Source organism: Typopeltis vanoorti, chromosome 13, assembly GCF_054136105.1.
Source record: "Typopeltis vanoorti isolate ZY-2024b chromosome 13, IOZ_Tvanoo_1.0, whole genome shotgun sequence".
Lineage (NCBI taxonomy): Eukaryota > Metazoa > Arthropoda > Arachnida > Uropygi > Thelyphonidae > Typopeltis > Typopeltis vanoorti.
This window is the reverse complement of record NC_143561.1, coordinates 129,788,158-129,808,261: the sequence shown is the minus strand read 5'-3', so window position 1 is coordinate 129,808,261 and position 20,104 is coordinate 129,788,158. Positions and strand designations below refer to the sequence as shown.

At 37.7% G+C, this 20,104-nt stretch overlaps 1 protein-coding gene across 2 annotated transcripts in view; it reads right to left on the bottom strand.

The window, feature by feature from the left end:
• Positions 1 to 20,104, bottom strand: part of cin (Molybdenum cofactor synthesis protein cinnamon) — a 377,936-nt gene that overhangs the window by 40,114 nt on the left and 317,718 nt on the right. For both annotated transcript variants that reach the window (XM_090403113.1, XM_090403112.1), the window contains one exon: positions 9,529 to 9,602. In XM_090403113.1, the coding sequence (XP_090259239.1) occupies positions 9,529 to 9,602 (74 nt within the window). The remainder of the gene's footprint in view (positions 1 to 9,528; positions 9,603 to 20,104) is intronic.

The window sequence follows — 20,104 nt, the reverse complement described above, 5'->3', positions numbered from 1 at the left end:
AATGAAGATAATTAGAAAGGACCTTCACATTACTGACATTCAAGAATGCGTTGGCAAAGCTAATCTAAGCTGGTATGGCCTGACTTTGCTAACCTTTCCTGACAATGGGTCAGGAAAGGTTAGCAAAACAGGTGTTTGATGCCAAGATGGCAGGAAGACCGAGGTCTAGGTGAATTGATGCAATCTGAAATGCCTCAGAAGCATGAAATGTTAGAATAACAATGTTGGAGTGTTCACAAGTAGTATAGATTGGTTTGGAGAAAATTGTTTGATAGGAGATTAATAATAATGTAAACTTCATAATGTACTGCTGTCATAATAATATGAACACCTCTTGGGGATACATATCAGAAAATTGATGATGATGATGATTAAACCAAATGAACTAAATTATACAGAAGATGTTTATTGACTGGCTTATATTTCGCTGAATTTTAAACCAGTATCTTCAGAGCACACTACATGTTTCAGTTAACACAACAACTACTAACTGGAATAATTCAAACTGTAACAGACAAAAGATCTAACATATAAATTTGGCACCCTCTAATGTCATAAACAAGAAGTATTACAGCTATGCAGAAGCTAATCTTAAGATGACAGTGTTCCAAATTTTCAGCAAATTAATGCAACTGTACTTGTTTTCAGTTGCAGTAATTTGCATTAATTAACTTGTTAGAAGAATGCTTCATAGCCATAGTTGATTCTGAATATAATCTTTCTGACCTATAACGACTTCTACGTATCATATTGGTTTTCTTCCATCTAATCTTGTGCAAATGAGTGTCCAAAGCATTATTTGCCAGTCCAGACTTGCCAGAATAATAGTCGTGAATGTATTTTTATGTTCTGCAATGCAGATATTAATAGGTCTTCCTGTCTGTTCATAGCAGACTGAGTCACAGTCACATGGAAACTTCATACAGTACAGGATATGCTAGGGGATAGATTTTATCCTTAGGAGAGCGGATCAGAGTTGCTAATTTAACATGTGATTTGAATGCAGTGCAAAGGTTATATTTTATAAGTATTTTGGCTATCTTTTCTGATGTACCTAAGATCAATCTGTGTGTAAATGTTTTTAGAATACCATACTGTTGGAGTGGATGATATGATTGTTTATGTAGATATCTTCCTGCATGCATATTAAAAACACACAACACTTTATAAACATAATCAAAGACATTAAATTAGAAAAAGATGATTTATTAGTCAGTTTTTGATGTCTCTGCCCTCTTCACAAATGTCCCAATCAATGACACAATCCTTCTTTTACAGGACAAATTCCCTCCAGATATCATGGCGTTCTTTGAGCATGTATTACATTCTGGTTATTTTGTGTTGCAAAACGCTTTCTACCTACAAAAAGAAGGCACAGCCATGGGCTAACCATTATCCCCCCATTGGTAACTTTTATATGGAATATTTTAAGCAATGTGCTCTAGATTCCTGTCCTTTAAACCCCAAAGTTCTTAGATATGTTGACGATGTTTTTGCTATCTAGCCCCATGGCTGCCAAACATTAAACACTTTCCTCAGCCACCTAAACAAACAACACACACACACAGTTAACAATTGAGATTGAAAATCTGTTTCTAGATACATTTGTCACACTTCTTTCTGGCAGTCTTTCCTGTTTGACCAGAAACCTACACATACTGGCCAATATATATACATAAACTCATACCACCACCCCACACAAAAACTAGGTGTCCTTAATACACTAAAGATGAATTTAAAGTTATCAGCAATACTTTCCTAAAAAATGGTTAGAGCCAAAATACTATCAACAAAATAAAAACCAAGATAAACTAGACTACAATAAAACTGTAACCATTCCATACATTAAAGGAACATCAGATAAAATAAACAGAATACTACAGAAATACAACCTTAAAGCCACCTTTAAACCTCCTACAAAATTAAAGAACTTACTTTAATTTTGTAGGAGGCTCATCCAAAGACCCACTCCCTACGCTGGCCCACTCTGGAGTATACTGTATTTATTGCACCCATAATCTACACTATATAGGGGAAACAAGATGCACAATTCCTATCAGACAAAAGGAACATAATGACACATTAAATATAATAACTATGGAGAAGCTGGCCTTTCTGATCATGCCCTGAACACTTAACATAGGATTTGACTGGAAAAGCACCTGTTGTTTACATTCACACCAAAACATGGTATGAACATAAATTTAAGGAAGCCAGTGAGATTCTTATCAACCACCCTAATCTTAACAATAACAATGGTCTAAGAATCCCAAGAATATGGAAGGCACATATTCTACCCATTTAACCTTTCTCCCTAATTTGCTCACATTCTTTTGCCCACTCTCCCTAATTTGCCCACATTCTGCCCAAATTCTTTGTGGGCATTGCCCACAAAGAAATCCTGGTGAGATTTTTACAGGGTAGTTCACCATTGCTTTCCCCAACCCCCCAAATTTTATCCGGGCTCAGGACAAGCATATGGCTGGGACACATTCATGACAGTAGTCCATGTGCGTTCAGGGGAACGGTTTGCCTGTTTGCGGGAGGAAAAATCCCAGATAAACTGGGGAGAAAAACCCTGCTGTCCACGCCCAAGACCGGCTAACTTGGCTATGGCTGAGGAAGATCTGTCAGCTCCTCAAGTCGTCAATGGGAACAGAACCTAGGACACTTCTTTCCCAGGCATGTGGTTGTGAAGTGCAAAGCCACTAGGCTAACTACGCAGACAATGGGTAATCCAGACTCTTAAATCTAATACAAAAATTGTCATGTTAAATATTTCATGTGGCACTGAAGTTGAAGCCATCTGGTGTGAGGTGCAATCTAACACAATAACAACTGTTGTACGGAAAGCAAAGTCTGAGTATGAAAAGAAACTGGCTCTGTGTGCTAAAGACAACCCTAAAGAATTCTATCGATATGCTGCAAATAAAAGAAAGAATGAATATGAAAGAATAACTCTTCTAAATCCAGATGGCATGAGGGTTACAGATGCAAAACAGGTTGTTCAGTTAATGAGTGCCCATTTTGTTAAAAGCTATCAACCTGGTGAATGCAACATTGAGCTCACTGTTAGCTTTTTCACTAGATGAAGTGCTAAAAAGAGTGTTCAGCTGAACTGGCCATTCCTTTGCCCAGGATGTTTAATATGAGTCTCAGAACAGGGAAGATTCTGCAGGAATGGAAGGAATGTATGGTAATTTCATTGTACAAGGGTCATGCAAAGACCAGTGTATCCAACTATCGAACAATTAGTATCTCAGGAGTGGTGGTGAAGATTTTGGAAAAACTGTTAGGGCCTACATTCAGAAATGGGTTGACAGTGAATCTCTACTTTCAAATAAACAACATGGGCTTACTAAGGGAAGGTCGTGTTTTAGCAACTTGCTCACATTCTATAACAATGTAACCATTGAACTAGACAAGGGGAATGAATAAACCATGATACTTTTGGATTTTGCTAAGGCTTTTGACAGAATACAGCATGGCAGACTGTAGCATAAATTGGAGAAAATGGTTTTGGGTTATACAATATTAGCATGGATAATAGGATGGCTGACAGATATCTGATAGAAAGTGGTATACGGGGGATCTGAGTCTGCAAGGTTTATATCTTGGTACTGTCCCAAATGGACAGGGATATCCATTCTGCCGTGAGATCATGGCTCCGAATGCCGCCTGACACTGTTACATATTTCCATGCGAGGCTGAAGGATAGTGGGCTTGGGGTTCCATCACTTAGATGGCTGATCCCACGCCTGCAGCTATCAAGAATCGCGCAGTTAGAACTATCTTCTTCCCCCCATCTGCAGAGAGGCTTTCTATAGCCCATTAATACAAGAAGACTTTAGGCAGGCTAAAGGCTGGTCCCATTATCAAGGTACTTTAATCGAGTCACCACCTGGAGAACACAAGAGATGGGCATCTCTGTTGCACTGTTCTGTAGATGGTGCTCCTTTAAAAGAGTCATATCTGGTGCCTCCCCAGCATGATTGGGTAAGGGATGGTACCAGACTCCTATGTGGGTTCGAGTATATTGACCTTATCAGGACAAGGATCAATGCTGCCTACTCGAGTCTGCACAGCTCGATGGGGTAGTGACAACTCCAACTGTAGGGCTGGCTGCCATTACAGTAAGACACTGTCTCATATAGCCCAGTGCATGCTTCCGCAACGAATGCCGCCTGACACTGTTACATATTTCCATGCGAGGCTGAAGGATAGTGGGCTTGGGGTTCCATCACTTAGATGGCTGATCCCACGCCTGCAGCTATCAAGAATCGCGCAGTTAGAACTATCTTCTTCCCCCCATCTGCAGAGAGGCTTTCTATAGCCCATTAATACAAGAAGACTTTAGGCAGGCTAAAGGCTGGTCCCATTATCAAGGTACTTTAATCGAGTCACCACCTGGAGAATACAAGAGATGGGCATCTCTGTTGCACTGTTCTGTAGATGGTGCTCCTTTAAAAGAGTCATATCTGGTGCCTCCCCAGCATGATTGGGTAAGGGATGGTACCAGACTCCTATGTGGGTTCGAGTATATTGACCTTATCAGGACAAGGATCAATGCTGCCTACTCGAGTCTGCACAGCTCGATGGGGTAGTGACAACTCCAACTGTAGGGCTGGCTGCCATTACAGTAAGACACTGTCTCATATAGCCCAGTGTTGCTTCCGCACCCATGGGGTCCACATGAGAGGCTGAAGGATAGTGGGCTTGGGGTTCCATCACTTAGATGGCTGATCCCACGCCTGCAGCTATCAAGAATCGCGCAGTTAGAACTATCTTCTTCCCCCCATCTGCAGAGAGGCTTTCTATAGCCCATTAATACAAGAAGACTTTAGGCAGGCTAAAGGCTGGTCCCATTATCAAGGTACTTTAATCGAGTCACCACCTGGAGAATACAAGAGATGGGCATCTCTGTTGCACTGTTCTGTAGATGGTGCTCCTTTAAAAGAGTCATATCTGGTGCCTCCCCAGCATGATTGGGTAAGGGATGGTACCAGACTCCTATGTGGGTTCGAGTATATTGACCTTATCAGGACAAGGATCAATGCTGCCTACTCGAGTCTGCACAGCTCGATGGGGTAGTGACAACTCCAACTGTAGGGCTGGCTGCCATTACAGTAAGACACTGTCTCATATAGCCCAGTGTTGCTTCCGCACCCATGGGGTCCACATGAGGAGGCATGATGCCATGGTCTCCATTCTGAACAACCGCTTTAAGAACAAAGGTTGGCAGACTGCGGTGGCACCACATTATAGGACCTCTGCGGGTTTGCATAAGCCAGACTTAGTGATTAAAAGAGGTGGTGACGTTTGGGTAGTTGATGCCCAGGTGGTGGCAACAGGGCGCCCACTAGCCTATAGCCATAATAATAAAGTAAATTATTATAAAAATAACCCAGATCTAGTTAGTAAGATACAGGAGGAACATGGGGCAACTCCGAGGTTTACCAGCTAAACCATCTCTATACATGGCGTAATGAGTGTAGATAGCTATAAGAACTTAAAACAGCTTTGGCTTACACAAAAGGATATAAAAGTTCTTTCTTTGAGGGCCATACAGGGCACACTGGTGGCATGGCGTTGCCACTAGAGAATGACTACTATGATAACTGGAATAGGCATAGGGTGAAACACTTGTAAAGGCTTAGGCCTATATCAAGTCCGGACGAAATGTCTGGACATGATGTAAGGGTAGTACTGCCCATAAACAGTACAAAGATTAAAAATAAATAAAAAAATAAATAAATAACAAGTGGTGTACCACAAGGTTCAGTGTTTGGTCCGCTGTTATTCACTCTGTACATTAATGATATTGGGAAGGATTTGACAAACGACAAATAACTACTTGCTGATGATGCAAAGATAGGCAGGGTAATCAGGAATGCTGCTGATATGCAGTCTTTGCAGAATGATTTGAATAGGCTGGAATTGTGGGCATGGGAAAACAGGTATCAGTTTGATGTAAGTAAATGTAGTCATTCACTTCAGCATGATTAAATATCCAATGCTGTATTATATTGGTGGGATTAGGCTAGAGGAAACTGGTGAGGGGGGCTAGGGTTCTTGGAGTGTTAATAGATAAATTGAAGTTCAGATGCCATTTGGCAAAGATTGAAAATACACTCAAAAGATAAATGCAATGCTGAAACGAACGTTCATATGTAAAGATAAGGATGTTATTTTGTCTCTTTACAAGGCTTTGATAAGACCTCACTTAGACTATTGCGCACAGGTCTGGTCTTCTGGTTTCCGTTGTAATTCTGATATATTGCAGAGAGTACAAAGGATTGTGTTAAAAATTATATCAGGATTGTGGAATACTGATTATGAAGACTGCAGACACTAGCAAATAGGAGAAAGAGGGAGTGATATGATTGAGACTTTTCAATTTATGGAGGGTGGGGAAAAGATGAGAGGGCATCCTTGGAAGCTGAAAATGAAGGCTGCCAAGAAGGGTGTGAGGGCTAGATTTTTTCTATCAGAGGGTGATTGGAATGGATTATCTTTGGATGTTGTGAGTGCAAGCAGTGTAAATGAATAAGTATGATAGCTGGTGTGTGTAGTATGTGGCCTCCCTTGATGAGTCTCTGACTCCCTGGAGGTCTGTCTTAATAATAATAATAATAATAACATGGTTGAAGAGTCCATAATTTGTTTAAAATAAAAAAAAATTATAAAATCCCTTAAGAAGTCTGACATCACTACTCACACAGAAAATAGAAGACCAATTGATGAAATTAACATGAACTAGCAAACATTCAAGAATAGCAGCAATGAAGCAGACAAAAATATACTCCCACAATTAAAAAATAAAAGGAATAAACCTTGGATAAATGAAAAAATACTAAAGTTGATGGAACAAAGAAAAAAGTTAAAGAACAAACATGAATATAAAAGCATGAATAAAGAAATAAAAAAAGAATACAGGAAAGCCAAAGAGGAATGGATTAGGAATAAATGTACAGACATTAAAAACCTTGATAGAAATGCATGAAAAGATCACGGGAATGACAAGCAGGACAAATACAGTAAATCAAGCAAGCATCATTAGAGATTCAAGAGATCATATTCTAATGGATAAAAAATAAATCATGGAAAGATAGATTGAATACACAAGGAAATTAAATCAGCAACAAAGAAATAATATTCCTGAACAGAAAAATTTAGAAGAACCATCCATTTTACTCTGTGAAGTTGAAAATGCCGTCAGAAAACTAAAACTGCATAAAGCCGCAGGAATAGATAATATCTCAGCAAAATGGTTGAAGGCTCTAGATTAAAGAGGACTGAAATTCCTAACAAAACTATGCAACAAGATAAACGAAACTGGATTTCTGGATTTTGTGAAAAATATCAATCACTCAATTTTTGTTCCAACTCCCTCCACCCCCTCCCACCCCCCCTCAGAAAAAAAAAAACTACAAGATGTGAAGAGTTCAGGTCAATTAGCCTCATCAGTCAAGTATCAAAAGTCCTCTTATACATTATTCTTGAAAGAAATAAAAGAAAAATAAACATAGACATAAATGATACACAAAGTGGTTTGAGGAAAATGTAGGTACAAGAGAAGGTATTTTTTTAACATCAGAACCATCATGCCGGCCTGGTAGGCCAAGTGGTTAGCATATCCGCTCTCCAGCCAAAAGGCCGCAAGTTCAAAACCAAGCGTGGGCATGGATATTTGTGATCATCTGTGAAAATACTAGCGGTGGTGGTCGGAGGTAGATGGAGTTGGTGTACATAAAAGTAGTTGCCGTAGGGGGAGACGGAGAGTTGTAGAGTAGTTCTTCTCCCTCGATGAGTCTTTGGACTCCCTGGAGGTGTTATATAATAATAATAATAGAAAGATATCTAGAAAAACAAAAAAGATGTGTACCTCTGCTTCATAGATTACAAAAAGGCATCTGACAATGTTCAACATGAGCAATTAATTGAAATCATTTCAAAAATAGGCATGGATAGAAAAGACATTATGCTAATCACTAATCTTTACCAGGAACAGAGTGCATCTTTGAGAATAAATGGAGAGACCTCAGAAGAATTCCTAGTTCAGAAAGGTGTGAGACAAGGCTGTGCCTTGTCGCTGATTCTCTTTAACCTATACACAGAGGAAATATTTAATAAAATTAGTAACCTCAAAGGAATCACTGTAGGGGAAAGAAATATTATTCACCTAAGATATGCAGATGACATGGTTCTTCTAGCTGAAAACAAATATGACCTCACATCAAGATTCTTATAGATGAATCCCTCAAGTGCAGTGAACAGTATGGCCTCAGTTTCAACTTTAAAAAACAAAAATCATGACAATTTCTAGAGAAAAGAAAATATTAAAAATATACATCAACATAAAAGGAAATAAATTAGAACAGGTGTACCTGTTCTAATTTATTTCCAAGTGTCCGAGGTATATATATATATATCTCGGACACTTGATCACAGAGAATGGCAGGACAAAAGATGAAATTAGAAGGTCAACTTTTGATATGAAAAATCTACTGACATCTAGAGAATTAAATCTGAAAACAAGACTAAGAATCTCCAAATGTTACATATGGTCCACATTATTATATGTAGTGGAGACAAGGACACTCTCCAATCTGAGTGTGAAAAAACTGGAGGCCTTTGAAATGTGGATGCTGCAAAGAATTATGAGGATATCATGGAAAGGCAAAAAGACAAATGAAGAGGTCTAGAGATGATTAGTGAAAACAGAAGCCTGATAAAAGAAATTAAACAGAGAAAAGTCAGCTATTTCGGACACATTCTTAGATATAACTGCCTACAAAGGAGACTTCGAAGGAACTGTTGAGGAAAAGAGCAGGAGAGGAAGACAAAGACTGGAGTGGATGAAAAATATAGAAGACTGGACCTATCTCTCATACAAGGAATGCAACAGGGAGGTGCAGAGTAGGACATGGTGGAGACACATGGTAGTCGATCTCCTGGAGGGAGAAGACACCTGACAGGAATTAGGACTTTAGTTCCTTGTGTTGTCCATTACAATTGTTTTAAACTAGTCCCACTGTTATACCAAATTATTGTTTATACCAAATTATTTCGTGTACTGTGAAAAACTGTTCTTGTGTGCTAAAGATGCTGGATATAATACCAGCAAAATACAGTTAATAATAATTATTATTATGTGATACTAATAGGAAGTCCAAAGACTCATCGAGGGAGGACACCTACTCTGTATCTCTGTCCCCACCACTCAATCCAGTAGCTACACCAACGCCATCTACCGACTGCCACCACTAGTATTTCCACAGACAATCACAAACATCCATGCCTATGGCAGGATTCGAACCAGCAGCCATTTGGCTGGAGAGCAGACATGCTAACCACTCGGCTAGCCAAGTCGGCCGAGTGGTTTATTATGGTTTATTAATAAGTTAATAAATATTAATTATTTTCTTCTATGTTGTAATCATTAACGTGAAAATAAACTAGCATAAACTGACAAAACATAAGCCTTTCCATGCGTTTACATATAAAAAAGATGTCAGTACAACTTACCCTGGTTTCATAAACACCCGAGCAAAATGTATAGAAGCTTTTAAATCTGTTTCTAAAACTTGTTTCAATACATCCTACAAGAAAGCAATAAAGAAAACAGTGGTGGTTGGTGAAAATTTTAAGTGGAGGTGCTGCATATATAAAATAAGAAAAATAATTCATTTTTTCAATTTATTAATAAGTAAATTTACATATTAAAAAATTTTGCTTTATTAAAATTTGTAATTTCCAAAATCATGTTTTTTTCAGTTGAAATAGCCAGAGCTGTTAACCGCTCTTGGTTCATAGTATTCCTTAAATGATTTCACCATTTTTAAAGTAGGAAAATATCTTTCCAGTTCTGCTGTAGTCATTGGAATTGTTACTAAAATTTTTATAACTTTAATTATTTCACTAAAAACATTTGCTAAATTTTCTTCATTTAATAATGAAAGTAATCCTTTAAAATTGTGAAATTCTTTTCTAGAGCAAAATTTGTAATTCTGTTTCTAAATTTTTTGAACAAGAATTGAATAAACTTGACATATTTATTTTATGTCATAAGTTGGTAGCTCTTTATGAAAACTCTCAAAAGTTTCCTGAAAAATCAGTTTAGCAGTTATTAAATGATTGGTAAATACAAATCTTTCTTTTGCTTCTGTGCAGATACTATCACACACTTCTTTACTTTCCATAATTTTAGTAGTACTAGCAAACTCACAGCATTCTGAATTACAGATATTTGAAACTGCTTTTATTATATTCATTTTATTATAACATCAGCTCTATCATATGTTTGAGCTATTAACTTATTCGAATCATTTTTCAATACTTTCTTTATTTCGTTAAGTAAATATTTTGGCCATCTGCCGTTGCATTTTCTGGAGTGAAAAATCCTCAAAATCTTTCATAAACTATATCTCAAAGTTCATAACGGAAAACAATCACTGTTTGTGTATGCTCAGAAACATCTGTGGTATCGTCAACCATGACTGCTAAATACAATGTTTCATTGATTTCTGATGCTATAGATCGTGACAAACTTTTAATATGCATTGTAATAATTCGTTCTGAATAGTTTTTGATGTCCCTTTAAACACCAAATTGTTATCTAAATGTTTCTGCAAAGAAGCATCAAAAGTTGCAATGAAATTTATTAACCCCTTAAATACTCCCAGATTTTCAGATAATCACTTTCATTTATGTCCCCGAAGGGATAATTCAAATTTGCCACAAAATTTTATACAATATATTATTTTTGATAATATTTCTCGGTTTGTTTTTCTTTACTCTTCATTATGTTTCAATTTTGATGTTCTATAAGCCTCACGAAGTTGTTCGGAAATATGAACTTCTCCTAATAATGAAAACGAAATAACATTTTCCATGCGTTTTTGAGAATTTTGATACTTTCATATTTTTCTTTTATTTGTTTATATTTGTAAAACCACTATGAGCCCATACAGTATTGCCGCCAAAAAGAAACAAGGAAAACAAAATAGGGCATTTCTAGTTTCGCAACCACAAAACCATTTAATCTTTTGATACACTCACTGTTAAAAGAGCTTATGTATATTTATTTTTACTTATTCCTTCCTGACTAATAATAATATCTGGAGTAGGACGACCTTTATTTTTTATTTCTATTTTTTCAATTAATGATAATTGAGAAAATATAATTCTTTTCATATTTTCAGCAGTGACACTCATCATAATTCAGCTTTGTATCTATAATAAATAAATAATTATATGTTATTTTAACAGAATTAAATAAGATTTACCAAAATATTTCACCCTCACCACGTACACTCACTAATTTCCTATCTCGCAGAAATAATGTGCACGAGCATACAATTTATACGTAGCGACACTGCTCGTTGAGCAGTGTCGGATTCCCTTGTTACGTGCAGTGACAAGTGCAAACGAATATTGGTGAGTCTAGCCGCAATTGACTGAATGTGATAATTCTGACACTATGTTAGATCGCAGTGCATTTGTTTCGTAATCTAAAGTTAAACAAACAATTCCAATTATTCACTATTCAATCAATGTCAGAACACAAGCTGTAACCTTTAACATGTTGTATTGCATTTATATAATGCCGTTGGCATTGTTATTATTTATAAACAGAAACAATATTTAATTTTTTCGTTTTTTCCTTGGAGGTGCTGCAGTGTCATCACAGTACTTATGTACAAGCTGCCACTGAAAGAAAATTAATGTTTTCAGGATATTCACATCACCTTTATCAACTACTATTCCCCCCCACACACACACACACACAGTTTTGCATCCTCCCTACACCCATTAAATCTGTCCCTATACCAGTAATATACAAATTAAAGAGAAGTGGCTAGAGTACAGTACCTTGGGGCACTCCACTAGTCACCTCATTCTCCTAGATTCCATGCCCCCATATAATACTCCCTGGTGTCTCTGTCAGTTCCCTCCCCCCCACCCATTAAACCAGGTTTCACATATATTCTTTTTTAGCACTAACTTATGTAAATTTACCATGCAGTATTCTGTTAAATGCTTTCACAAAGTCCAGCAGTATCATAGTGCAATCATTTCCCTTATCTAATTGTTCTCACTCTATTATAAAACGTGTGTAAATTACTAAAACAGGACCAACCATTTACAAAGCTATGGTGCCAGCCAAAAAGTAATGTATTCTATTCATGCACTGCTGAATTTTACCTTTAACTCAATTTTCCAATACTACTTTAACAACTATTTCTGATATATTAATTGGTCTTTAGTTTGTTACTTCTGTCTTGGAGCCTCCTTCATGTAATAGAGCTTTATTTATTTATTTATGCTTATGGCTACATGAAACTGGTAAGTGAAAAGTACAATCACAATTTCCAGCAACAAATGATGAAAATCTTAACATATAAAAGTTCATTACATAAAAGGCACAACCGGTTTTCTAAGTTAATTTTTTTTTTTTATAAATAAAGTAAAAGTAACTTGTCATAATCAAGCCAGGGACAATTATCGTCCTGCTGTAACAAGTATGACAAGGCTGCATGTTCTCACAACACTTCACAATATAAATGCAGCTGTATCCTAGGTTTACGTAGAGAGCAGTTATGTCTTGTGTGAGAAAACTTGATCCATCAGAGGAGGCCTATTTCACATTACATCACAATCTCCTAACATGAGGAGGAGTTCTGTTGATACCATAACGAGGACTATGAGAGTGACTACAAGAGTAACGTCTTCGTGGTGAGACGGGACCGTAATCTTCTGTTTCCTCCATAACCACCACCACCACCACACCCACTAAAGGTCAAGGTCCAGGCTGGAAAGGCAATTCAAGGCCTCATCTGTCACTTTGTGAATGTCGTGTAGGCCACCACCGTGAAATTGGCACCTTGGGCAGCTGTACATAATATGAATAATCGTCTGAGCGACGGGAGAACAATCACAATAAGGATGATCTGACAGCCCCCATTTATGTAGTAGGTAGCTACACCTGCCCTGACTAGTTCTGATCCTGTTTATTGACGACCAAATCTTCTTAGGAAGATCAAAACAAGGCTGCGGAGCACAGGGATCTTCTACCAGGAATTGAGGCAAAGAATTGGTGGGTTTATGAGAGTCTGATGTAGGGGCAGAAGTGGGTTGCTCATTGCTTTATTAAATTCCTTAATTGAAGCTTGTCTTCTCCGTGTGTGTGGTAGAGCAATGTTAGATAGAATAGGCAGCCAGGAGAAAGGGGGGGGGTACTTCTCACTGTCCCACTAATTGTGAGCATGGTAGAGTTAGCTGGGTGTCTATAATGTTAGTGTGTGTACTTCTTTCCCAGATAGGGGCACAATATTCTGCTGCAGAGAATGCGAGGGCTATTGCAGATGACCTTAGGACTTCTGCACCGCAACCCCCAGGTTGTTCCAGCAAGCCTTGAAATGATATTATTTCTGGTTTTAATTTTATTGGAGAGGTTGATGATGTGCCTTTTATAGGTTAGGATACTGTCCAGACTCATCCCCAAGATATTTTGAGTGAGGCTCGTGTTCTACCATTTTTCCACAGAAAGAAAGGTTGAGTTGTAGATTTGCCTATGCATTGTAAGGTGAAATATTTGGCTTCAAGTACCACTGCTTGAAGTACTCTTCCAGGGTGTTCGGGTCTGTATTCGAGGTTGATTCTAGGTTGGTAAAGGAGGTGGATTGATGTAAGATCGCTAGGTTATCGGTATACGTATACTTGCTTGAGCTGGTATGAGGTAGATCATACACGTAGATGTTAAAAGGTATAGGGGATAACATAGAGCCGTGAGGAAGACTGTTGTGAAGGAATCTGGGCCTGCTCTTTTTTCCGCCAATATGGACCCGGATCTTTCTGTTGGAGAGAATAGAATCAAAAAGGTGGAAAGTTTTTTACACTTTATAATATTTCCTAGTTTTTGGAGGAGGTCCCTGATTCAGACAGTGTCATAAGCAGATGTTAGGTCAATGAAAGTGGCTCCAGATTTAAGTTTCTTCTGGAAGACTGCTTCAATTTGAGTTGTCAGGGCCAGGACCTGGTCACAGCAACTTCTTCAGTCAAGAGTGCTCTTTCAATGAGTGGGGAAATTCTTTTAAGGAGAAGTCTTTCAAAGAGCCTAAAGGTGGTGCAAAGCAAGGAGATAGGTCATAGGTTTTTCACATAATTTGGATCTTTCCCTGGTTTGGGCACGGCAATTATTTTGGCTTCCCACCACAGCTTTGGTAGTTTACCAGTCATGATTTCTGAGAAAAGGGCAGCCAGCCATGTTTGGCCATGTTGACCAAGATGTTTTAGGAACTCAGGGAGTATACCGTCCACTCCTGCAGCTTTGCCATTCTTGGTAAGTTTTAAGGCTATTTGTACCTCTTCCCGAGATACTGGGTGTACGAGTTCAGGAAGCTCAGGTTCCGTCTTCAGGATTTGTTTGGTGGAAGCTTGTACAGCAAACAAATCCTGAAGATGGAATTCATCCCAGCTCTACCAGGTCTACTGCTGGTAGAGCTGGGATGAATCATGGAGGTTTTCAATAAATGGTTAGCCATTTGATCAGGAGTTATCTCTGTTGTTTTGTGTGTCATTGGCTCTGCTCCAACTAATTTTCTCAGAAGTGACCAGCTTCTCCGACTAGATGTGATGAAATCGAGTTCATTGATGGTTGAGATCCATCTTTCCATTCTGTTTTTATCCACGGTTGATATGAGCTCCTTAGCAATAGTTGGATCTTCAGTTTTCTCATATTTGGCTAGGAGTTCCTCATTTTCTCTACTCCAACTTGGGATATATTGTTTTCTGCAGCCTCTAGGGATAGGGGGATTTTGCTGCAGATTTGAGTAGTTTAACAAATCTAGGATAGCAATTAGGAGTGGGTGGAATTGCTCTAACGGTTTACTCGATTTGTTTCTGAAATGCAGTCCAATTGGACCTGTGGAGATTCCAACTAATGATTGGTGTTCCGCTGATGACTGGGATTGATGTTCCTATTTCTATTAATGTAGGACGATGTTGACTATTAGGGAATCCGTTAAGGATGGTTCTGGTTGATGGAAGAGGGTGGTCTTCGGAGTCTTTAGTGACTATGCACAGATCTGGGGTATAGTTCTGTTCCATTCCATCTGGCTGAGTAATGAGTGCCGTCCTGCTTGGCATCATAATTCAAATACAAGTTATATGAATCCATCAAGTTAGCTAGATTATTACCATCCCGGTTGTTAGAGGAATAGCCCCATGCAGTGTGATGAGAATTGAAGTCACCAACATAGATAGCAGGGTGAGGAGGAGGTCGGTCCATCTAATCAGGCCAGGATTGCGATGGAGGTTTTGTAGACATTGTATATGGTGATATTTTAAACTTTAATACCTATGGAGTATTCTGTATCAGGAACACTTTGGGTTATATCCTTGAGACCAGGCCAGATATAGGTTGCTAGGCCATACTTGAGGTGGCAGTTATGAGACATGAGAATGAGTCCTGGGATCGTTAGCCTATTGAGGGCTGTGTCAGGCACATGGGTTTCCTGGAGAGCCAACACATCAACTGCTTTATCTTTGGCTATTTTGCCGATGGTTTTGGATTTAGATAGCCCTTCTATATTTAGGGAACATATCTTGAGATAGTGTTGATTAGGGGACTGTAACATGTTTTTCAAAGCTTGCCTTCCACCTAAACAAGCAATGAGATCCTTGTTATTCTGGGCAACGATCAAGCCAGCATGGAACTTTTTATGTTTTGTATTCATCATAATTGTGAGTAGTCCAGGAGGCTTGGAAACCTTTGGATGCCTTGTTTGAAACAATTAGCTTCATGTAGCCTGTTTAGTTTGTTACTTCTGTCTTGGAGCCTCCTTTATGTAATAGAGCTATTTTACCCTTTTTCAGTTTCCTTGGAACATTGCCAGAATTAATCAAACAACTCTGTTAGAGTTAATGTCAGTTTTGATTGTAAAGGGAAGTGGCACTCCCATGGTCCCCTAGCTGGATCTATCTTCTTCTTCTCTCACTTTGAGGAAGATCCACTCACTTTAATCTTTCCTATAAGGCCTTATCAGCCAACTCTTCTTATTTTATGACCCTTATGCTATTACAGTACTCGAGGACTATGGGGTCTTTTCATTTCTGCCTATATCTATGTCCCCTCTATAATCTACTCTTTCAATATACCCTATTCCTCCTATGGGTTTAAATTTGGAAGAAAGCTAGTTCAGAAGCCTCAAGGTAGCATCCCTACTACTGGATTATCCATTGCCAGGCTAGTCACCTGACAGAGAGAACATTAATCTACTTTTAAGCCAACAGAGAAGGGTGATCGAAATGAATCTATGTAACACGATAGAATTAGACCAAATATTAAATGAAAGAAATTTTCAAATAGCAGTAACAACTGAAACAAAAAAGAAATTAAAAGGTACCATGAGAACTGAAAATTTTAATTTAATATATAGTGGAGTTGACAGAGACCAAAGAGCACAAGCAGGTGTTATGATTTGGATTCATAATTCCCTTTCAAAACAGTTAAAATATTATAAATTATGGAATGAACGAATAAAAATAGGTAGAGGTTATTTAACAATAATTGATTTATATGCACCAGAAGAAGAAAGAGAAGATGAAAACATTGAATTCTATAATCAGTTACAAAATATATATAATAAAGTAAATAAATGCAAGAATTGGAAACATGAAAATTAATAATAATATAAGAATATATGGAGAAGATACTCTAAACATATAATAAAATAAATAAATGTAAGAATTGTAAACATGAAAATTAATAATAATATAAGAATATATGGAGAATATACTCTAAACATATAATAAGATAAATAAATATAAGAACTGGAAACATGAAAATTAATAATAATATAAGAATATATGGAGAACATACACTAAACAGCAATGGCAAAAAATTGATCAGCTTTGCAGTTTAACATAACCTTAAAATAATGAATTCTGTGGTAATGTTTGTGGTAGGAGAGGCATGATGTCAAGGTAATTCCGAGAAGAGAAATCTCATCTTGTCTGGGAATTTGAGTGTTATCAAAAAATAATACTCAAGGAAAATGGTTCTTTTTTGTGGGAAATAAGACAGAACTGGGTTTTACTAGCATCGAAGTTGACAAGGTTATCCAAACTCCACTGTAGGATGACTCGGAGATCGGAATTGAGGGTGGTGGTGGTTGATGTTCTGTAGGTTGAGGTGAGTCGTGTAGGGCAAGGTTTATCAAATGAAAGTGAGGAGTGTAGTGTGCTGTCATCTGCAAAACTGTATATTGGGATGGAGGTCAACTGAAGTAGGTTGTTGATATATAGTAGGAATAGGTTTGGTGAGAGGACAGAACCTTGTGGAACCCCAGCATTAATTGAATGGTGACAGGACAGGGAACCATCCACCATCACACACACACAGTGTGTGTGTGTGTATGTGTGTGTGTGTGTGTGTGTGTGTGTGTGTGTGTCCAGACAGAAAGCTGGCAATCCAACTACAGAAGTCCCGGGTTAGACCGAATGATGGTAGTTTGCTTAAGCCTTTGGGCCAGACCTGGTCAAAGGCTTTGGAGATATCAAGTGTAACCACTTGATATTCACTAAACTTCTCCATGGCATTTGTCCAGAGATGGGTGACACATGTGAGCAGATCTACTGTTGATTGGAAGCAACAGAATCCATACTCGCTGTCATTTATTAGGTGGTTGTCTTCAAGGTAGTGTAGGAGATGGGAATTAATGATTTTTTCCATTACTTTAGACAGAACTGAGGTAAGCAAGGTAAAGTAAAATTGAATTTCATATTGAAAAGAAGAACATGTAAGAAAGTTTTAAAGTGAATAAAAGTTGAGCAGCTCTCAGATGTGAACTATAGACTAAAATGCACAACCATTAGTAAAAAAAATTAAAGAGTTTGAGATGCAACCAAACTATGGAGATTCAATGGCAAATCCTGAAGAAAACATTGATTGATAAAGCCAGAGTGTCATGTGGTCAGGTTATCTGCAAGGATAGAAAAATCAGAACTCCATGGTGGACATGAGAAGTTAAAGAGGCAGTGAATGAAAAGAAGAAATATATCAACAGTCCCTGGCTAATTAGTCAGCTTGATCTCTTAGAGAATATAGAGACAATGTAAGAAAGCTAAACACTGTGTAAAAGTAGCTAAACAAAAGTCATGGAAAGAACATAGAAAATAAACATCAAGAAGGTGGCAAGCTATTCTGGAGGTAATTGAAAAAGCTTAAAAATGGAGAAAAGAGTGCTGTAAAAGAAATTAGAGATGATAAACGTGATGTGAAAACTGAAGAAAAAGATATCCTTGAAGTATGGAGTAATTACTTCGAAAAATTGCTAAATGGAACAATCGGTGACACCACAGTGGTAAAAAAAAAATTACCAGGCATGCAATCGGGAATATATATCCATACTTGAAGTACAAAAAGCTATCAAAAGCCTAAAATGTGGAAAGGCAGCTGGAGTAGATGATATTCGACCAGAAATGCTCAAGTATGGAGGTATAAAAGTCTTACAGCAGATGCACAGCATAATTCAGAGGGCCTGGACAGAGGGATGAATTCCAGATGATTGGATTAGAGCTCTCATAGTACACATATATAAAAAGGGAAATAAAACTGAATGTGAGAATAACAGAGATATTTCTCTACTGAGTGTTCCTGGGAAGGGAAGCTTGGTGAAGAACAAGCTAGAATCAGGCCAAATAGAGGCTGTCAGTATCAGATTTTCGCTTTACGAGAAATAGTTGAGAAATCATGGGAATATAACCAAGATCTGTATTTAAGTTATGTAAATCTGGAAAAGGCATTTCACAAGGTGCCAAGACAGAAGCTATTCAAAATGAAATACTACAGTTATATGCTGTGGGATATTATATCAAGCAATACTTAGTCTTTATTTGAGTTTTAAGTCAGCAGGTAGAATTGAAGGAAGTTTAATGTTAAATCTGGTGTCAGACAAGGATGTACATTATTCCCTCTGTTATTCATTATCTATATGGATCACAATATGAAGGAAAGTTGTATTAAACCTGATATCAAAATTGGAGGTGTTAATGTCAACTCTTTGCTTTATGCGGATGATGTCATACTTTAAATAAATCTGCTATAAGTCTGCAAGATTCCCTAACTAAATTGAATAACTGTTTTAATAAATATTATTATTACTATTATTATTATTAAGAGAGAGACCTCCGGGGAGTCAGAGACTCATCAAGGGAGGCCACATACTTCACACACCAACTACCATACTTATTCTTGAATTCATTCACACTGCTTGCACTCACAACATCCAAAGGCAATCCATTCCAATCACACACACCACCCTCTGACAGAAAAATCTAGCCCTCACACCCTTCTTGGTGGCCTTCATTCTCAGCTTCCAAGGATGCCCTCTCATCCTTTCCCCCCACCCTCCATAAATTGAAAAATTCCATCAACTGAAATCCTGTATGACTCTTTCATACAGGATTTCAATTGATGGAACCATTTTCTTCAGCATTATTTTTGACAACACTCAGATTTCCAGACAAGATGAGATTTCTCTTCTTGGAATCACCCTGATACCAAGCTTCTCCTGGCATAAACATATCACAGCCATTGCATCCTTAGCTTCTAAAAAACTAGAATTCCTGTTTTGCTCAAGACATTACTTTACCTCTGAACAGCTGTTAACCGTCTACATATCACAAATCTGCCCAGTTATTGAATACTGCTCTCACAATTGGAGTAGGGGCCCTAAGAGCTCACTCAAAATGCTTGACTCAATACAGAGGAGAACAATTAGAATGATTATGTTAAAGATACCAAGAAATTTTAAACCTCGTTTTACTCAGTTATTGGTCTTGCACTACCTGTGGGATCAGCTAGTCTTGCATAAATTGCAGGTGCAAACTTGACATTTTGTCTGTTTGCTTACTTGGAAAAAATGGAGTAAAACCAGGTTTAAAATTGCTTGGTATCTTTAACATAACTATATCCAAGTTAAAAATACTTTCTACATCTATATCTCCTCCTGAGATTTTATTTAATAAGGTTATAACACCTTATGGTAACTTGTTTTGGTAAAATACTTACAAGCTCTGCATTACTAAATCTTGGTAT